The sequence below is a fragment of the Molossus molossus genome, unplaced genomic scaffold (genome assembly GCF_014108415.1).
Source record: "Molossus molossus isolate mMolMol1 unplaced genomic scaffold, mMolMol1.p scaffold_m16_p_4, whole genome shotgun sequence".
In the NCBI taxonomy this organism is placed as follows: domain Eukaryota; kingdom Metazoa; phylum Chordata; class Mammalia; order Chiroptera; family Molossidae; genus Molossus; species Molossus molossus.
Window position 1 is genome coordinate 112362335 of NW_023425377.1, and position 19399 is coordinate 112381733.

The 19399-nt window shown below is 39.6% G+C and overlaps 1 protein-coding gene across 8 annotated transcripts in view; it reads left to right on the forward strand.

Annotated features, from left to right (window-relative positions):
* INPP4B (inositol polyphosphate-4-phosphatase type II B) overlaps positions 1-12189 on the forward strand; it is a 595725-nt gene extending 583536 nt beyond the window's left edge. For all 8 annotated transcript variants that reach the window (XM_036282080.1, XM_036282084.1, XM_036282081.1 and 5 more), the window contains one exon: positions 6652-12189. In XM_036282080.1, coding sequence (XP_036137973.1) covers positions 6652-6784 — 133 coding nt within the window. In that variant the 3' untranslated portion in view covers positions 6785-12189. The remainder of the gene's footprint in view (positions 1-6651) is intronic.
* Positions 12190-19399: the final 7210 nt, after the last annotated feature.

Sequence of the window (19399 nt, forward strand, 5' to 3'; positions counted from 1 at the left end):
AACAAAAAGTCCTTCTCCCTTTCTCAGCAGACGATGATATGAGCAGACTGGGAAACAGGGCAGCTACCTCCTCAGCTTCCTTCCCTTGTAACTTGCTGTCGTAGAAGCAGAGGCAAGACCTTTAGATTTATTTTCTCATCTACAAAATGTATAATTCAACATGCAGATTTTGTTGTCGTTGCTAATCCTCACCCGAGGGTATTTTTCCACTGATGTGGAGAGAGAGAAAGAGAGAGAGAGAGAGAAAGAGAGAGAGAGAGAGAGAGAGAGAGAAAGAGAGAGAGAGAGAGAGAGAGAGAGAGAGAGAGAGGTCAATTGGTTGCCTCCTGCCGGATCCTGACCAGAGCTGGAGAGCAAACCCACAGCCCAGTTACATGCCCTTTACTGGAATTGAACCGTGACTCTTTGGTCCATGGGCCCGTGGTCTAACCGCTGAGCCAATCCATCCAGGGCCCAACGTGAAGATTTTTAAAGTCACTTTTACATCCGAGCATCTGTGAATCTATGACTTCTGTACCACTCTCAAAGCTCTTCGTGATGCCAGAGGGATATTACGTGCATTTTCACGCAGATCTGCCCGGTCAGGAACAGACACAGCCCAGCAGCCCGTGGCCTGCGGTGATGCTCTACTGGGATGGATTCATCGGTGAAGCAGGGTCCAGTGCAGTCTGGAAGATGTTAATGCTAAAATCTTGGCTTATAATTTCAAGACAGTATGTCCATAGCTCCAGACTGTCTAATTAAATGTGAAATGCTTTCATTCTAGCATGGGAGGAAATGAGCTTTTTTGTGTGCGCAAAAGGAAAGATTTTTCTATTCCGTTTTTATGATTAAATTTATTGGGGTGCCATGTGTTAATAAGACTATATAAGTGTTAGGTGTACAATCCTATAATGCGTCGTCTGTGCATCTCCTCATGAGCTCAGCAGTCTCCTTCTGTCACCACACATTTGACCCCTTTGACCCTCTTTAATCTCCCCTCCCTCATCCCGTCTGGAAACCACCCTCTGCCATCCACGTCAGTGAGGGTTTTTGCTTGTTTGTTACTTTCTGTTGTGTTTATTGTTGGTTTTTAATCTTTTTCTTTATTGATTTTTTAGAGAGAGAGAGGAAGAGAGAGAAAGATAGAAACATCGATGAGAGAGAGCATCAGTTGGCTGCCTCCTGCCTGCCCCGTACTGGGGATCGGGCCCACAACCTGGGCCTGGGCCCTGACCGGGAATCGAACCAGCAGCCTCTTGGTACATGGGTTGATGCTCAACCAGTGAGCCACACCAGCTAGGTTGTTGCTTTCTGTTTTTTATCCCACCTATGAGTGAAATCACGTGGTTCTTGCCCCTTTTCCATCTGACTTATTTTGCTTAGCTTGATGCTCTCAAGATCCATCCATGTTGTAGCAAATGGCAGTTTTTCATCTTTTTGTACTGCTGAGTAGCATTCCATTGTCTATTCAGTTTTAATTGGTAATTTTCCTTTGAGGGAACTTGAAGAGCTATCGTGGTTAGAAGAATTAAATAGCAAATAGCACCCTGGCCGCTTTCGCTCAGCGGTTAGAGAGTCGACCCGCGGACCAGCGAGTCCCGGGTTCGGTTCCCGCTAAGGGCATATACCTCGGTTGCAGTTTGTCCTCAGACCTGGTTGGGGTTGTGTGGGTGGCAACCAGTCGATGTGTCTCTCTCACATTGATGTTTCTCTGTCTCTCTTCTTGCCTCTCTCCCTTCCTCTCTCCCTCCTGCTCTATCTGAAGATGAATGCAAAAATGTCCTCAGGTGAGGATTAAAAAAAAAAGCAAATAGCAAAACTATAAATGAATAATTACCCAGCAGAGGAGATAGGAGGACTCTTTTATTTGCAGAGGTCAGAATGGTCTGAGAGGACACCTCAGTGGGGACTTGGGATCTAGGCCACAGCAGTGGTCACTAACAGAAAAGAGGGTGAAATAAACAGATATCACGTCACACACACTGGGCCTTAGTTAAGGAAATGTCACCTCGTGTAGGCAGTGGTGTGTTTAACAGTGAGATGTGTCCTTTTACTTTTACTTGTTTCTATTTTAAGTAATTGCTTTGACAGGTCTTGGAAGAAAAAAATCATTTCCTCTCCTGCGGATTCAGTAAGTGCCCTTAAATGTCTGATTATGTCACGTTTTCCGTGGAGACAACAGTGTGATCGGCTTCTGTGGAGATCTACCAGTCAGTGCTGGCCGCGGCTTGGGATGTGATTGTCAGGCTGCCGCTGCTCACGTACTGGTCATCACTTCCCAGTGGGGAAATTACAGCGTCCACCTACCGTCCTGTGCGGCTCCCGCCTGCAGAGTGCTTTGAAATTGTCAGAGGGGAGGGGGTGGGGGAGCGGATGGAAGAAGGTGAAGGGATTAAGCAATAAAACACATAGACACACACAACAGCGTGGTGGTAGCCAGAGAGGGGGGTGGGGGGAAGGCAGAGGTGGGCGAAAAGAGGGACTGGGGTGGAAAGGGACTTTGTTTGGGACGATGGGCACAGAAGGCAGTGTGCAGATGATGTTTTATTGAGTTGTACACTTGAAACCTGCACCCCAATAAATTCAGCATCTTAAGGAAAAAACTCATCTGTGCCCATGAAGAAATGATCACTGGTGCTGTTCTGAGCAGGAAGCGAGGACGCAGCCGCGAGCACACCGTGTGGACTCCGGCACAGTCGGGACCGCAGGCTCCTGGTTCCGTGCAGCCTCGCAGCCCATTGCTTTCCAGCAGTTAAACCCGGGGGGCCGGTGCGAGAGGCTTTCTAATGAATTACTGCAGTCTCCGGAGAATAAAGCTGGCTGACAACAATTAATCCAATTATTGCAGGCCGCTCCAACACTAGAAAAAAGGGCAATCTTTTACTTTAGTGCTTTTTGCATGGAAGGCATGTATACAACAAGTAGACTGGAAAGTGTTCGGTGTGTTCTGGAAATTGTAGGGGAAAAGCCACCTGATATAAATTAGTCTCCCGCATTTCGAGTAAGGAATGTTACAAGATCCTTGCAGCCAGTGATGCTACGCCTCAGCCTGAGCCTATCTATGTACATAGACTGTGGTTAATATTTAACCTACATTTATAATCAGAGTCTAATATTTGCACTATGATAAATAGGTGATAGATACGTAATTGGATACATACATACATACATAACAGTAGGTAGGTAGGTGGGTGGGTGGGTTGGTAGGTGGATGGATGGATGGATGGATGAGCTAGATAGACAGACAGACAGATAGAAGTCTGGACTTCTCTCCTAACAGGGAACATCAGAGAGGAGCCAAGTTTTCAACGAAGTTCTTAAGATTTACCACAGATAACCTTCTCCTTAAAACTGGACAGAAAGGAGAATTAGTGAGGATGACATTGGTGATTACTGTAACGACAGTGACTAACATTTATCCAGGCCTTGTTTTATGCCAGCTCCTGTGCTACGTTGTTTTAATGTATCCTTGCACTTCATCCTTTGAACAATCCCACTGTCCTGTGCATGTGGAGAGATCGTAATGGAAAGAGGTGAAGCATTTGCTCAAGTTTCTGCAGCTGTGGGTGCTGGAACGGGGAGCAGAGAACAGGCTGCACTTCAGACCTTTTCTCTTTGTGCATCTGGAACTCCAGGGGGACCCGAAAGTCACCTGTCCAGCCTCCCTCGGCCCTTTCTCCCAGCTCCCCGACTGGCCAGCACGTTGTATGACAGCCCCCTCCACCACTACCAGTGCATGGAATGGACTTCTTTGAAAAGAATTTTTTCCTAATTCCCAGAATTGTTCAAACATGAGTTATGTCTGACTATTTTTTTCAACCAGACCACAGTGTGGTTGGGTAGGTGTTTTAAACTGATTCAGGTTGCTCTGCGATCTGTTTGAGATCATTAAGACCGTTGTTTGCCCAGGTGTGGCCACTGCGGTGGTACACAAACACGTTGTTCTGCTGAGGGTAGTCAAGTAACATCAGTGAAAGCCAACTGCTCTGATTGGCCCTCTGCGCCTGCAACACCACCCCCATAGCACGCCCACCGCTGAACACCAGTGGCTGGAATAGTGACCTTGTTTGGTTGCATTTCCCTACTAGTTACAAAGGTTCTAGCTACACTACCAAGGCATGTGTATTTCTTGAGTTCAAATGATTTAACAATCGTAATCACTATTGAATGCCTACTGTATGCCAGGCTCTGTTCTAAGAACTTTGTAAGTATTGACTTACAACATTTACGGGCGGCTCTATGAAGTAGGTGTATTATTATTAACACTATTGAAAGACGGGGCAATTGAGATATTAAATGTTAAATAATTTGCCCAGGGCCATTAACTAGCAGATGACTGAACCAAGCTTGAAGCCAGGTGGTCTGTCCTGAGTCCATGCTCATACGGACTATGGATATCACAGCCGCCTCTGTGTGTTCCTCCACTAATATATATATATGTGTGTATATATATATATACACACATATATATATATTACATACACAAAATACACAACCTGGAAATTCAGAATCTTTTATTGTTTAAGGTGTCACTCTGCAAAGATGGATCTCTTTTAAGCCCAGGAGTCCATAGGAGACAGATATTTAAGGAAGATGAGCAGGAGATAATGTAATATATGAGCTGAAGGAACAAGATGGATGCTGAGTCAGGTTTTGTTAAACGAATCTTATGGCTGGCAGGGCTGACATGTCAGATCGTTCATTCATTTTCGATACCAAACCATTTCCATGAGTCATTCTTATAATGTTAAATACGTTATATAGCTATAATACCAGTAGAGAGTGTGCTTAAATGTGTCCGACACATTCTTTTGCTTCACTCCATTACTGTTTCTCATTTCCTTTGCCAAAGATGTATTTATCAGATTATTTTTTGTGTGGGTTGATCCATATTTCAGTGTTATTCAGGCAATCTTGTTTATTGGTGCTATTATGCTTATTTGAGTCTTACTTGCATGCCCAGATTCAACCCATGTGAATATCATCCAAGTGTCTCTTTCTTCCTTCTTGCACCAAAAGCAAAAGGAATCTCCTTTGGTAATAATGTTTGTCAATGAGAAATACACTTGCCAGTGAGAAAAAAAAAAAAAAAATACACAGGATGTATTTGGGGCTATTTAGCATCCAACTTCTATCTGAAACAGCTTTATTGTATCAGATAATGTATTCTATTTCAGAATGTTTAAGGTTGAGTTTCTTGACTGTGTGAATGCTATACTATTTTCTTTTCTCCTCTAACTCCCCCACCCTGTTCAGCAGCAGACAAACCCAGGGAGCCCTGAACGAATCCGATGATCCTGAATCAGGCTGTCTGTCTGATAACAAGCCAACTTCTCGACACTTCTATCCTGTCGCCTTGCTGCTTGTCAGCTCGCACCTGCTGGTTGTGTGGCTCATTTTAAGTCTTGCATTACTATTAGCCAAATACCAATAAGTTTTCCTCCGTGTTCCTTTCTTTTCTACAAATGACAACGGACTTTAGATTACGGGGACAATGCTGTCATATTTCTACATTTTAAGATTCAGAGAATTTAAAACCAACAGATGTCTGACTTGTGTTTCCTCTTTTCCCTAAAATCTAAAAGAAGAGTTCTATGCATTGAGTGAGTTATTTTGCTCTTTTGTTCATGGAGAAGTGTTTCCCACTGTTCACTAGCTCAAGAAGAACTTTTAAATGACTGTCTTTGGAATAAGACAAAGAACAGAATCCTGAAAGCTTGAAGGTCTGCTCCTCCTGGTCCTCTTCCCGTTACTTGTATTAAAGAAATCGAGACTGAATTTGCACAACATACTGAACTCTGAGAAGAGTCTAGACATGTGGGAGGTTCCAGACTTCATTTCCACTGTGCTCACATCGTTGTTGCCATCGGCTGAGGGAACCTCTGTCTGGTTCTTAACCTGTTCGTTTGGTTGTTTCTTTACTGCAATTAACCCCTTTCTGTCCTATAACTTTTATGGAGAGAATGGCTCTTTCTGTTTTGTAATTAAATTAACCTGTTTGTAACTACTGTTTGGGTTGACCTGGCTTTGAGAGGACTTTTCTATTCTTTTTGACAAGGTGTTGTTTGTGTCTGGATGCCCTGTTTTCCGCCTGTGACTTTTGTACTGTCTGTGCACAAACTCTTCCCCTATGAAGCAGAGACTTGGACCAGGCTGTTCCAGAAGCCATTTCTCTCGTCGTTGCACAGCTAAAATAACAAAGTAAAATAGAGATTGAACTTTCCTTTAAAATTCTATAGGGCCAGACTTAATAAATTAAATGCCTTATTCCTAGAACCTGTATCCTTAGGGCTACATAGAGATTTTCATGTGTTTTAAAGAAATTAATTTGTGAAAGAGTTATAAAAAAAAAAAAAAAAAGGCAGATATATTTATGAGATTAAAGTGAAGCTGTATTGTGGAGCAAATTATATTTAAAGAGTTTATTAAACCTTAACTATCTGTTAAGAGCAAAGAGACTTGACTCGTCTCTTTCCGAGGGCAATAATGGTATTGGGCCTGGCCTAGGATTTAATTTTGTAAGATGTATCATCATTTGTGAGAAAAAAAAAATGTAGAGTTGAATCTTTGTTATTTTTACTTGGACTGTTGCTGCAACTCTGCATTGAACAAATAAAGCATATTTATTTATTCTGTTTCATGAAGTTGTACTTTTTCCCCTTTTGCCAGAGAAGGATGCCGCATAGAGAATGTCCTGAAGAATATCAAATGCAGAAAGTATGCTTTCAACATGCTGCAGCTGATGGCCTTCCCCAAGTACTACAGACCTCCGGAGGGGACTTACGGGAAGGCCGACACCTAAGCTTGCCAACATGTAAATAAACAGAAACACAAATACGCTTCAATTGGATACTCTCTACCTTTTATTCTTTCTTTCTTTTTTCTTCTTTTTTTTTTTCATTGTCATGAATTTGTGGAAAGAGATGATCAGGGCTGTGTGCCCAAATCTAGGAATTACTTGCATCAGTTATCAGCATACCACTCTGAAAGAAATCCATTTTGAACAACTTTACATGCTAGTGTCCTTCCGAGTGCTGAGTGTCTACGTGTGGCCTCTCGCTGGTTGAGATCAGCTCGGAACGGGTCCCTCTCGTGCGTGGAGTGTTTGCTCGAAAGGCGTGCTGAGGAAAGAGGTGCCACGGAGGATGCGAGGTGGCCCGGGGAGCGGCGCTGTCCCTCCAACAGGAAGCCAGGAGGGTGGGGGGGAGGGACGTTGTGATGCCATTTCACAGTTTTCCTCACGCATGCCCTTAGAGCTCATTTCTGGGCTTTCAAGCATATTTTTCTAGTGAGTTGAAATTAGGTGCCATCAGCTCATGGCTTTGGTTACAGGACATTTACAGGTGCGCCTGTGAAGATTTGTCATCCAGTCGAGACGTGACTACTCCTCCCGGACAGGTGAGCAGTGCTAGTAAAGCAGTAAAAATACTTTTGAAAAACGTGGACTCTTTTCAAAGCCCTGCCTTGGGTTGTATGGCCCTGCTGTAAAATGCACGAGAGAAAGCTTAATGGGATAATGAGCAAAAGACTTCGAGGAACGGAAACGTCGAGGAAACAGAAGATGGTCAGCCTGTCACGTCCAAAGCGAAAATCCCCATCGGCCTGAGCTCTGTGTGGTTAAGATCATGACGGTCAAGAAGATGCCTCTGAGGTCTTTGCCAGCAGTCACCTTGGTACAGAGTATAGGTGGTGTAAGTATGCACCGCCTGGCGTAGAATAGTATGTGTGATAAACCTTCTAAAACATATGCCATCATAACTAACGACCCACCAAAGCAATGATTTCTGTTAACCTGAATTTCAAATTTGTCCTTACTCAGGTAAAAGGAACACCTTAAAGTGTCCACCACTTTACATTGGAAGCTGCCTGAGAGACTACCTTGTGTAACACCTTCCTGGGTGGGTAAACAGCAGCACAGGAACGTACGCCTCCGATCTCATAGCCAGATCATTTTAGAGCCAGGATTATCATCTCTTCGTCCCTTCCTTCCCGGGGGTTCGTCTATTCTCCAAATCGCTGTGCCAAATATACACGAAAATTACAGGAGAGTTAACTAGAAATAGAGTTAATTAACTAGTTAGTGAAATAGAAATTGACATTTCTTCCTGGGATTAAAACTTAGATGACACCACTCTGACCAACTGAAACCTCTTTTCTCCAAATTTTAAGGCTGTATTATTTTTCCTTCCTCATCAGAGCAGCACGCCATGGAGAGCACACCTCTCCCTTGGAAACGCCAGGGGCTTGTTGCAAAGACATCTTAGTTATGAGCGCGTCCAGTGGAGGGCGTGAGGGGCTTTCTCGTAGCTAATGCAACGGCTCCTTGACTAAGACACTTGCCAACAGAAGGATTCCAAACAGATCTCTAGGTTCATGAGTTTTTTCAAATTAATATGAATTTTAGATACCCTTTGGGGCTTCTAATACTAGAATTGTCAATCTATTATTTTAGCTGACTGTGGGCATCATATGTGAGGCAGTTGCTGAAGGCTATTCTCACACAGGCTGTGCGCTGTGGATCTATTCATGGATCAGTCATCTCGGTGTTTTTTCTTAGACCCCGTTCTCCATTTCAGTGATTAAAATAATCTTGAAATTGTTCAGTCGTTTGAAAATGGTAGGATGTGTGGTCATTTTCATTGTCCCATTGGGTTTAAGATAAAAAGGTTGGGAAAGGAGAGGTTTCCTGGAATAACTTTAGTATCTCAAGTGGTCTGAGTTCCAAGAGGCTGATTCACTGTCCTGTAAACACTCTTACAAACAAGAATTTTTGGTTGCATTTGTTAAAATGAGAGCTCTCGACTCAAGTGTGGCAAAAATATTTAACTAGAAAACCAATAATAGGGTTATTTTTATTTTGGGAAGACATTTCAAAGATTTTTTTCTTTTATAGTAAGGAATACTCTAGATGCTGCAAAGGGCAGACATTACTGTGCTACAAATGCATATGAATTTTTGTTTATTATTAACATAGCCATCTGCATTTCCTGACAGAAAGCCAATATTTGTACATACGTTTAAATGTGGATTTCATCAAGGAAATTTGTGTTTCATACCAACAACAACATTGCCCCTTTTCTAAGATATATTCCAAGCATTCTTGGAAACAGCTTCATTATTTCTTAAATTATTAAGGCTTTCTAAATCAAAGAACCGAGATTAAGCAAATCATTTTTAAATCTTCTTTGTGCAGACACAGCCTTGATCATGGTTTTCTAACTACGTTTTCATTTAAAATATACAATCACCAGCAGGCTGATTTTACGAGATCACGTCAACCAGAAAATGACATTTCCAAACGAGATAATTTTTTGCTCAAAAATAGTTCCCCTCTATTATCATCAAATGCAGATATCAATTCTGTATTCACTATCGACAGTCCTACAGAAAACATAGTTTAAAACAAGTGAAGGTGAAATCCTGATTACCTTTGTTCCAGTGACAGAAGGTCGAGGGTCTAGAAATGTCCCACAGAGCAGCAGGTCGTGAACATTTGAAGTTTTTGTTTGAAGCAACCCCACCCTCAGGGGCACCCTCTCATTTATTACTCATGTCGGGGTTTTTTTCTTGTAAATATTTCCATAAGTGTGTCTACAGTCTGCCAAAACAATCCCTTGATGTAAATATTTTGCTCAGTCCAGTTATCTGATGAGTCAGAGTGGTCCTTGGATACAGTGGACACATTGTACTCAGTTGTACTCAAATGTCCAGTTACATCAGTATGCCATGTACCTTACCTCCAGTGCTTACTTTATGAGAGTAGCACCTTTTCTTCTGAAAACTATAAAGTCCTAAAAGCTAGCATCTGCAGGGAGGACACTCCCCTTTTCTTCCCCTCAACTAAAACGGTTTTGCATAAAATACGACTCAAGATGGAAAAGAAAGAGGTTTGTGTAGACTGATCATTTCCTTCGCAAGCAAATCAAAACCCTTCCATACGTGGGGTTTGATACGTGCCAAGAAGAGGTTGTACCAATGGTGTGCTGGAACTGGCTTGTGCTGACGCATGACCATGGATCGTGAATTTTTCTGGAATTGTATGAGTTCGTTGTTAAACACAACCATCAAAACTACCACTTCCTAAATATTTTGCTACATTTTTCAATGTATGTCTACTCTTGAGGTTAGATCCATTGTATCTGCAGCAGAAACACTGTTCCACATTATAGAGTACTCCTGTGCTGCTCCTCCTGGCTCCGCGTTGAGTAACATCTCATCAGGAGCTTGAAATTGACCACAGTGGGTGGATTTACACCAGCGACATAGTCAAAGGCTACAAATTACCGCCTTTGATTCCTGGAACTCCAGTTGTTAAGTATTTCCTGGCACACAGACTGAATGCCACCATCACTTTTTGTCTGGAAAATAAATAATTGGAAACAGTATAAAATTATTAAAATGGTATAAAGTGCAATCACTCATCTTCAGATGGCTGCGACTACGCTTCAGTGTTTAACCTCTCTGAAGACTCTTAAGTTCTTCGTAACATTTGATGTTTATATTTTATTCATAATTAAATTATTTAGTCATAGAGATGTGTTTTAAAACGTGGTGTCTGGCAAGGGAAGTCTTGGCCATGCAGCATCAGTGTGAGCAATAACAACTCCAGGCTACATTTGGGCAAATGCTCACTTAATTAGACAATCAGTGAAAATGTGCTTCTGTACCAATTTTTAAGTTTATATTTTTAGCCTTTGCTAAAAGCAGGGGGAAAAAATAGCAGCATATGACTGTGCCCAGATTCTAATTAATACAGCTCAATTGAAACCCAAACTGTTAGATTAAACAAATTAAACCCTGGCATTATGCTGTCACCACAGACGTTTTAAGTGTCTGACTTCCAAATAGGATGGTGCATCCGTTGTTAAATTCCATATACGGGGTGCATGTGTGATCTCGTAGGAAATCTAATAACTCGTATCACAAGTTAACAAACTGGTCCGAGGCAAATTGTAATCAGCAGCTATGAAAGGAAACAAACTTGTTGAACCAAGATGTCCTTAAAACTGGAGACTATACAGATCAAGCCCTGTGGAGGAGAGTTATTTGCTGAGAATGGTGTCATTGATGGAAAACTTTAGTGTGAATTCACATTCATTTAGCCAGCTGCAATCTGCAACACCTATGCTTTTCTCCCCTTATTCATGTTTCATTGCTACATAAAGTTCCAACATATTATATCTTTGGTTTCTTTGGCAGTTTTAAGTTAGAACTTTCCAGACAGATGCTACCTATAGTTAAAAACTGTCTTCCAGAACAGCAAAATAAAAGGAATGTTTTATATAAAAGATTGCTAACCAATTAGGTACAGAGTTAAGGTTTGGAAACTTGGATGTTTACCTTCTGAGTCATAGTGCACATTAGGCCCTCTTTGAATCTTATTTCTAAGCAAGTAAGAAAAAGCCTAAAACATGTCTGATGTCAAAGAAACAAATCATATCTGGCTACTGGTACCAAGGAAGTAGGAAAAAATTGTAAGGTAATAATAACCAAAATAAAGTGTGTGCAATAAGCTCTCCTGAGCTTGAATTTTTATAGTTTACGTGAATGTTTATAATTTTAAAATAAAAACGGAAAACAAGACTCACAATTAAGTAGTGTGCACAGAGAGAGATAATATCAAGGGAGAGAAGACCTGATATAAGTGACCACATCTTGCTTGTCTTTTAGTAGATGGAGTTATTTAAGATGTTGCATGTTCACACTCATAGCGTGAATACATTCACAGTCTTCCTAAAATCATCGAAATTATTCCAGGGGACACAATCCAACAGTCCATCTTTAATGATGACTCGGTGCGGTATTGTTAACCAGCAAGCAATATTGACTCACATATTGGCAATATTATCTATATAGTTCTGTGATGCTTTTATATCACTATCAATATTAAAAAAAATACTTCATGTTAAGTGAACTCTCAGACTTTTAAAAGACACACTCCATGTGTCTATAACTATGTAAGACACCCATTTCACTGCACACGTGCAACCTTTGCACGCATATACTTCTCATGTGAATATCTTACTATTTTATTTAACATCTAATTTTCAGATTCTTGTGGTACTTATCTGAAATGTTGGCATTTGTTTTCTTTCTGTGTTAAATATATATTCTAGATGAACTAATTATATGTATCCCTAGGCAATGATGCACAAATAGGTTAGATCATTTTATATTTACATTTGAAGAAGTGTCATTTTGCTTTATTGTTCTGTGGAAACCATATTCATTGTACACTGTGTGTATATTTTTGTTTAAATAAATGTGATTTTTATTTTTTATGTTTCCGTCTTTTTCTATTATACATTCTTTTTCATTTTCATCAAAATAGCAATCTCCAAAAATTAACGAAAATATTAGAAGAGTAGACTATACAATATTTCAAAGAGAAGAGACTTATTTTATGCTGGACCATGGTTATAATGCAAATTTTGCAATGATGCAAGGTTAATCTCACAGACACTAGCAGAATGTACTTTTCAGGGTTGCTATTTTGTAGGAGCAAGATCAACCACAATTTTTAAAAAGTCCCAAGAACCAGAGGTCAATGCTTTAACACTGGGTAAATCACTGACCTTTGTAGTCAATAATACATGAAGAGTCATTTGAGCACAGGTGTCCGTATAGCTATTTGGATCTGATTATTTATAATTCATTGTTAACAGTTGATAGTAGAAGGCAAATCCCAAGGACTTTTAATTAGATCTTGTTGCCAAGGAATTCACCAGATGAGGCCCCTGCTTACATTTAAAGGAAGAATAAAGTTTTGCCATCTGGAGAATTTCAAGAGCATATCCGATCCTACAACAAGAAACATTCTCCTTCTGTATCATCATCATCGGCATATGTTCATATTAACATGTCTTATTACATCTGAGCAGAATAAGGCTGTAGGTAGCCCTGTGGTCAATCAAGCTGGTGAATTATAACAAAATGCTGTCTGGCATAAAACCAGAAGAGTCCCCTGGGGGAAGTCGTAACTCTGTTACCTCAAACATCCTCGGGGGTTGTAAGAGACTGACCTCCACTCAGAGTCGAGAAGATGTGTTCCGGGGCTATAGTTTGCTAAACCCGGAGAGTGGAATCGGGAGAGTGGGTGGATGTAGTGGAGCATGTCCAGACAGCACTCACCCTGAGCCAATGACCATGTGGAATAATTCTGTGATTCTGGAGAGCGGGATTCCACAGTTCTGTAGCTCTCTGTTCTCCCAAGGTCTTGACGACTGAGAATGGACCAGGATCACCTTGACATGCCAGAAAGCAAAGACTAAATACATAAAATAAAAATAAAAACAAGAAAAAGGTCGAAACAAAACACAGAAGGAACATGTCCAAAGAACAAAACAGGCAACTTGAAAGAACCCCCAATGTCCATAACTGGACAATCAGTGCCATGAAATAATGATAGTATTGAAGTATGAACCAAAGAACAAAATAAGCATCTCTGATAAAAAGAAATGTTTGCATGAATAAATAAACAATAGAGAAGAGACGCCTTATCCCTAAGTTGTTCATTAATTCCAATGAATTAGTATAGACAGAAGGAGAGTAGAAAATCACCATTATGAAAATTACTCTGGGGTCATTAGTAATAAAATGTATTGATGTCATGTACCCTCTGTTATAATGTAATAGGACGAGCACATTGAACACATCACCTCTCTGGCATCCCCCAAATCCACACACTCAGTCTATGAATGAGAAGCTATCAGGCAGATCCGCATTGAGGGACAATCACAAAATACCTGACGAATACTGTTCAAAATTACAAAGGTCGTGAGTTGTAAAGAAATGCTGAGGAGCTGTGGCACATTGAAGGAGACCAAGAAGACATAACGACTAAAAGTAATGCGTGATTCTGTATTGAATCTTGGAACAGAAAATGAACATTAGTGGGAGATCTAAATAAAGTCTCTGGTTTAGTTGATGGTATTGTACCAATTGTTATGTAAGAAACCAGGGGCAAGTTGTACAGGACATCTCTATCATCTTTAAAACTCTTCTGTAAGTCTAGAAGTATCTCAAAATTAAAAACAACAACAGCAACAACTGTATCTTCATCTCTGCAGCCTTACACCTTGTCTCTCTGCTAATTTGTTCAGAATGTGGACAGGAAAAGGAGGTGCTATAGATAAATTCTCTAAAATCTCCCTTAATAAAAAAATTCTGTGGGGTTTATTAGCTTATAACTGTGCAATAATCGTTAATAATGGTTAATTATTAATTAATAATAATGTAGTAATGGTTAATAGATTAAGTGATTTTCCTAGCACAATCTTTAACACTCATCTTTTTAAAAATTGCCAGAACACCTACGAGAATTGTGTATGGAAATTTTATTTGACTTTCTTCTCTCTTTAGGAAATCTTTTTAGTAAGTATCTTTTCTAAACGTCCTGCTTTAGAAAATGACCGGAGCAAGAGGCAGTATGTAAAGACTTGGGAGAAAACTAGGGGTTTAAATACGATTTTAAGATTCTCGATGTGTGAATGTGGCCTATGAGAAAAATGTATGCTTTTGAGGCACTTCATGAAAGTAATAGTTTGTAGAATATTCTCCTGAGGAAGAAAACCGATTTTGTCCTACACCTGAGGGATAACAGTAGAAATTACCTTTTGACTGTGTGTTCAGGGTAAACGTGCACATTTGTTTTTTCTGCCTTTACATTGTTTCTGTACCAATATCGTCTAGCTTGGATTTTTCTCCATTTAAAGAATATGAGCTTTTAACATTTACAACTGAGAGGATTGGGAAAAGCTTTTCTGTGTAAATTAATTCCATTTTCATCAATGTTGCATATATAATGGTTTTGAATCTTTAGATCAGCTTAAGAATGTTCTGGACAAGGAAGGGGGTGCACTTAGATGAACGTAAGCAAGTGAGCACATCACCTGACTCTAAATACCTTGGAACCTGAAACCAATAAAATGCCATTAAAAAAAAAAACACAACTTTTTTCAATCTATTAAGATGCATGGTGAATTTTTGAGGAAAAAACAACCTGCCTGAAATGTGCAATTGATTTTACCTGCAAGTGGTACCCTGGACAAACATCTGAGGGAGACGGGGTCCATCATCGAGTAAGATGCTGCTGCTCCGTGGTGGTTCCGCTTTCATTGCATCCAGAGGCAGGAAGATGAGCAAGGAGAGGTCGCTTCCTTACATAATTTTAACACAATTTTAACCACCTAGAAGGTCCAGCGTGGACTTTGATGTAAATTGTAATACAGTATAGGCATTCAGGAACTGCTCGATGAGTTGAATTGACCTTTGATCAGAAAAGGCTATGTTAGTGCTAAGGCATGGAATAAAATATAGTTCTTCTTTAATGGGAAACAGGCAATAAAGAAATTGTCATTTTTAAAAAAATGAACTGAGTACATTTTGAAGATCTTACTGGCTTTCTTCAATGATCATTCGAATAGACAGAAAGAAGCAGCGAGGAGCAGTACAGAATGACAGACTTTTATAGGCAGAAGAGGGAGGGAGTGAGGACTTACCATACTAGACCAGAAAGCATGTTAGTTATTGCAAGTTCGCTTCCCTTAGGGGATGGCAAGGGCCTATCAGGCAGGTGACCTAACTGGTGCTGATCAGGTGATTCCTGAATAACTGGATTGCATTTCTGGGAGAGCTGAAACTGTCCTTAAGTTAGGTCTCAGTTTGGTCATGTGGGGCTTAGCATAAGCAACTCCATTTTGGGCCTGCTGTCTTGTCTTTAACACCACTACCCCCTTTTTTGTTGAATATTGCTTAGTGTACTGAAGATCTCTGTAAAGCCATTTTCAGTATAGAGGTTTGTAGAATATTCTTCCTAGTTTTTGTTTCTAAGTTAGTTAGTTTGTTTTGTCTTGGACAGAAAGGATGCAGGTATTGTTTTATCTGAAAAAGATAATGACCCACTGAAAATAGATCTAACTATTCTTTGTTCTGAGTATAATTTAAAAATGAACATATTAGAGAAATGAATCCAGGAGATACAAGGAGTAAAAATGTAATATAGATTAATTCTCCTTACTAGTATTCCTACATCAGAAAATGTAAAATTTCTTTTTCTTAGTGTCTTCCATTTTTAAATGGAGTCAATACTGCCTATGCAAAACATACAGAAATAAATTATTTATTTTCTTGGAAAAATATACTACTTTAAAAGATCTAAAGCCCTTGGATCTTGGGTATCATTTATGGATAAAATATTATTAGTTGCATTCTGAATTATTTTTCTGCATGGAATTTTTGATAGATGAGAGCTATATCAACTTGAGTAAGTAAAATTATTTTCAGATTTTTTAATTTCCTAATAAATGAATAAAAATGTCTCTTCTTATTCTAGCTCTACCAGATAACTAGAAATGTCATTAAGATGTCTGCATCCTAAATGAATAAAATTTTATTGAATATAGGACTTTTATTAACTTGTATTTTTACCTTTGATGACATTCTTCTTTTTCTTCTTAATCACACTTTATACATTATTAGCAAACCACAGTTCTTCAATTCATCTGTTATTTTTACCTTTGTCTTGCAGATTTGATATTGATAATTGAGATCATCGAGTAATGAAAGAATCCTCTCAGAGAGAATGAGCTGTAATCAATTAAAATACTATCTTTTATTTGTCTGATTGGGCAAGGCAAGTGTCCAGGTCCCTCTGTGAGATAGCAAAAAGCAATCATTTTTATTTTGCAAAACAGAAAACCAAAAACACAGAATGGAACATATCAGATACATAAAGAGCGCACATCTCTGAACTTGTCCGACTGCGAACTGCATGTTCCAATTTTAATGAGTTGAGTATAAATACTCTCCCAGGTAACAGAGTGAGAAGCTGGAAACCCACCATTGCAACACAGATCAGAATTTGCTTCATAATAGTACCTATCAATGCTTCCTTCAGGTAAGTTGTATCCGAAGAAACATTCTTCTCTGACTAGTGGAAACTTGGGTATTACTGTGGAAAAACTTAGATACACAAAGGAATCCAAGAATAGATTTAGATTAGTTCAACAAATATCTATTGATCATGTCCTATGCACTGGGCACTGTGTGTAAAGTTCAATAGAAAACAATGTAGCAGATAAGACACTTACAAGACAGTTACAATTTTACTACTATGCGGAAGGATTTAAGACTACAGAAGAAGGGCATTATGCTAGTCCTGGATAAGAAGGGAAAAAGGAAGGCTTTCCAGAGGACACCACGGGTAAATCCTGAAAGATATACAGGGTCAGCTAGGAGAACAGACTGAAACATTTTGCACCAAACCACCTAGCAAAGCCACGGGGTGAAAAATTGGTGTGATTACTAGCAGCTGCATGCTTTAAGTCTAGCGGTGGCTGCAACAAAATGACTTACAGGAAGGGTAAAAAACGAACTGGTTTAATGAAGAAGAGGAGACAAGAGATCAAATACCACTTCTTTTACCGGGAAGACTATGGCAGTCCTGAGCTGTCATGGGGCATGCCCCAGCTGACCCTGCTTTTAAAGTTTGTCTGTTCAAATATGCTAGTACATGCTTGGCTTTAAATGTCAGATAAAAAGCTAATCTTTAAAAGTGAAAACAACCTATTTATATTTATTTATTCATGAGAATTCTGAATGGATAACCGAAAGCTGTGCTCACACCGCTGAAGGTGTGTGTGTACGTGCGCATCCCAAACAATACAACTCTATTTGCATTAAACTTATTAAGTCGGATCAATTTTACAGACATGTGAGCTACAGCGGCGGCACTTAGTTCTTCTTGATCTTCCACCTGGTAAATTTCATTTCCCACTGTGTTTCCCTGCCATTTATTTTGAACGTTGTGTTTCTCGGACGCCACTGACAAAGAAAATAGCATCCTGGAAGTTATAAGATGCAGAAGAGCATTTCAGACATTTCGGTGAGAAAACAATCAAATACATTCACATGTTCAGCTCTTTGGTCACACGGTCCAATTAAGTTGGCAGTACATTCGCCTCACGAAGTCCGGGGCTATGCAGCTGTGAGGTGGGCATCAGGGCGTGCAGGTCGCTGGGCTACATGGGGATAAGGAGAAACCCAAATTATACTTCCGACTCCAGGAACACATGCTTCAGATGGGGAGAATCAACTAGTCTTTGTAGAGCATCTAGTAGATGCTGCCTCAATGACAGGCATTTTGTTATCTGTACCCCACTTTTTTCAGAACAACACAGCAAGGTGAGAAAAAAAGGCTCAGAAAGAGAAAGCAGTTTCTTGTCAGTCACACAACGAAGACGTCCGAGTCAGCAGCCAGTGCTCTGAACCGCGGCTGTGTCACCTGGGCAATTCCGACCCTGTAGAGCTAAGGACCATAACATTGTTTAGCTGCAACAAGAAAATAGAATTTGTGAAAACCCAAGTTTATGAGATAGAACGATTAGAGACACTTGTATTTTAAAGGAATTTGAATGGGAGATTTGAATATTTGTTTATTGTCAACAAGTAGAGATAATTAACTATGTGCCAGGTCTTATGCTAAATGCCTTATGGTTTATATCTCACTGAATCCTCGAAATAATTGTATGAAATAGGCTATTGTATCAGTGAGAGAAAAGTGCGACATTTGCCCCCAAGAGTGAGTCCAGAACCCGTCTTGCTCCCAGCTGCTCTGCAGCCTGCCACTTGTTGGAGGTCATACCACAAGCAACCTTGGCAGTTGAGAGCCCTCTCAGATAGTGAATGTGAGTGGGAAACTAAAAAATTACAGATATTTTTTTATTTAAACAACATTTTACAAATCGTTTCTCTGCACATGAATTGAGATGCATCTCTAAAAGTCTAGAGTGTCTTATTTAACTAACATTACTATGATGGGAATATATTTTTGTAGTATAAATGATTGTCAAAGATTTGGAGATTTTTTTTTTTTTGTTTATTTAAAATTCCACAGAAGATAGTAAGCTTCCTGGTTGTATTTCAGATATAGTCATATAGTCTAAGGAATGAATTTATATAATTCCAAGAACTTAAAACCCAAAGTTCACAATATTGACACTTTCTTAGGAGTTAAAATAGACCAAGAATCTAGGCCATTTATTCACTACATTTCATCCAGTTTCTTAAGGAAATAAGACTCTGAGAAGAGGAAGATAAAAGAATATATCTTTCGAGCCAATCAAATCCCTAGTTTCCACTCCTTGCTGTATGAATTTGGACACCTTGCAAAAGTAAAATCTGTTTCCTCATCTGTGAAATGGGGACAATAATGTCGATGTCATGGAGTAGTAGTGAGGGTTAAATGGAATAACAAACAGCGTGTTTTTGATACTAAGTGATAGTTATTCAATAGGAATTATAGTTATATTTATTATTAGGATGATTTTGAAAATAAAAATAAGTTGTTAGTATTTTTATTTTAAATAAGTGGCAAAGTAAGACCTAAAATTCAAAAGATTGAACAGTCCAATACTGT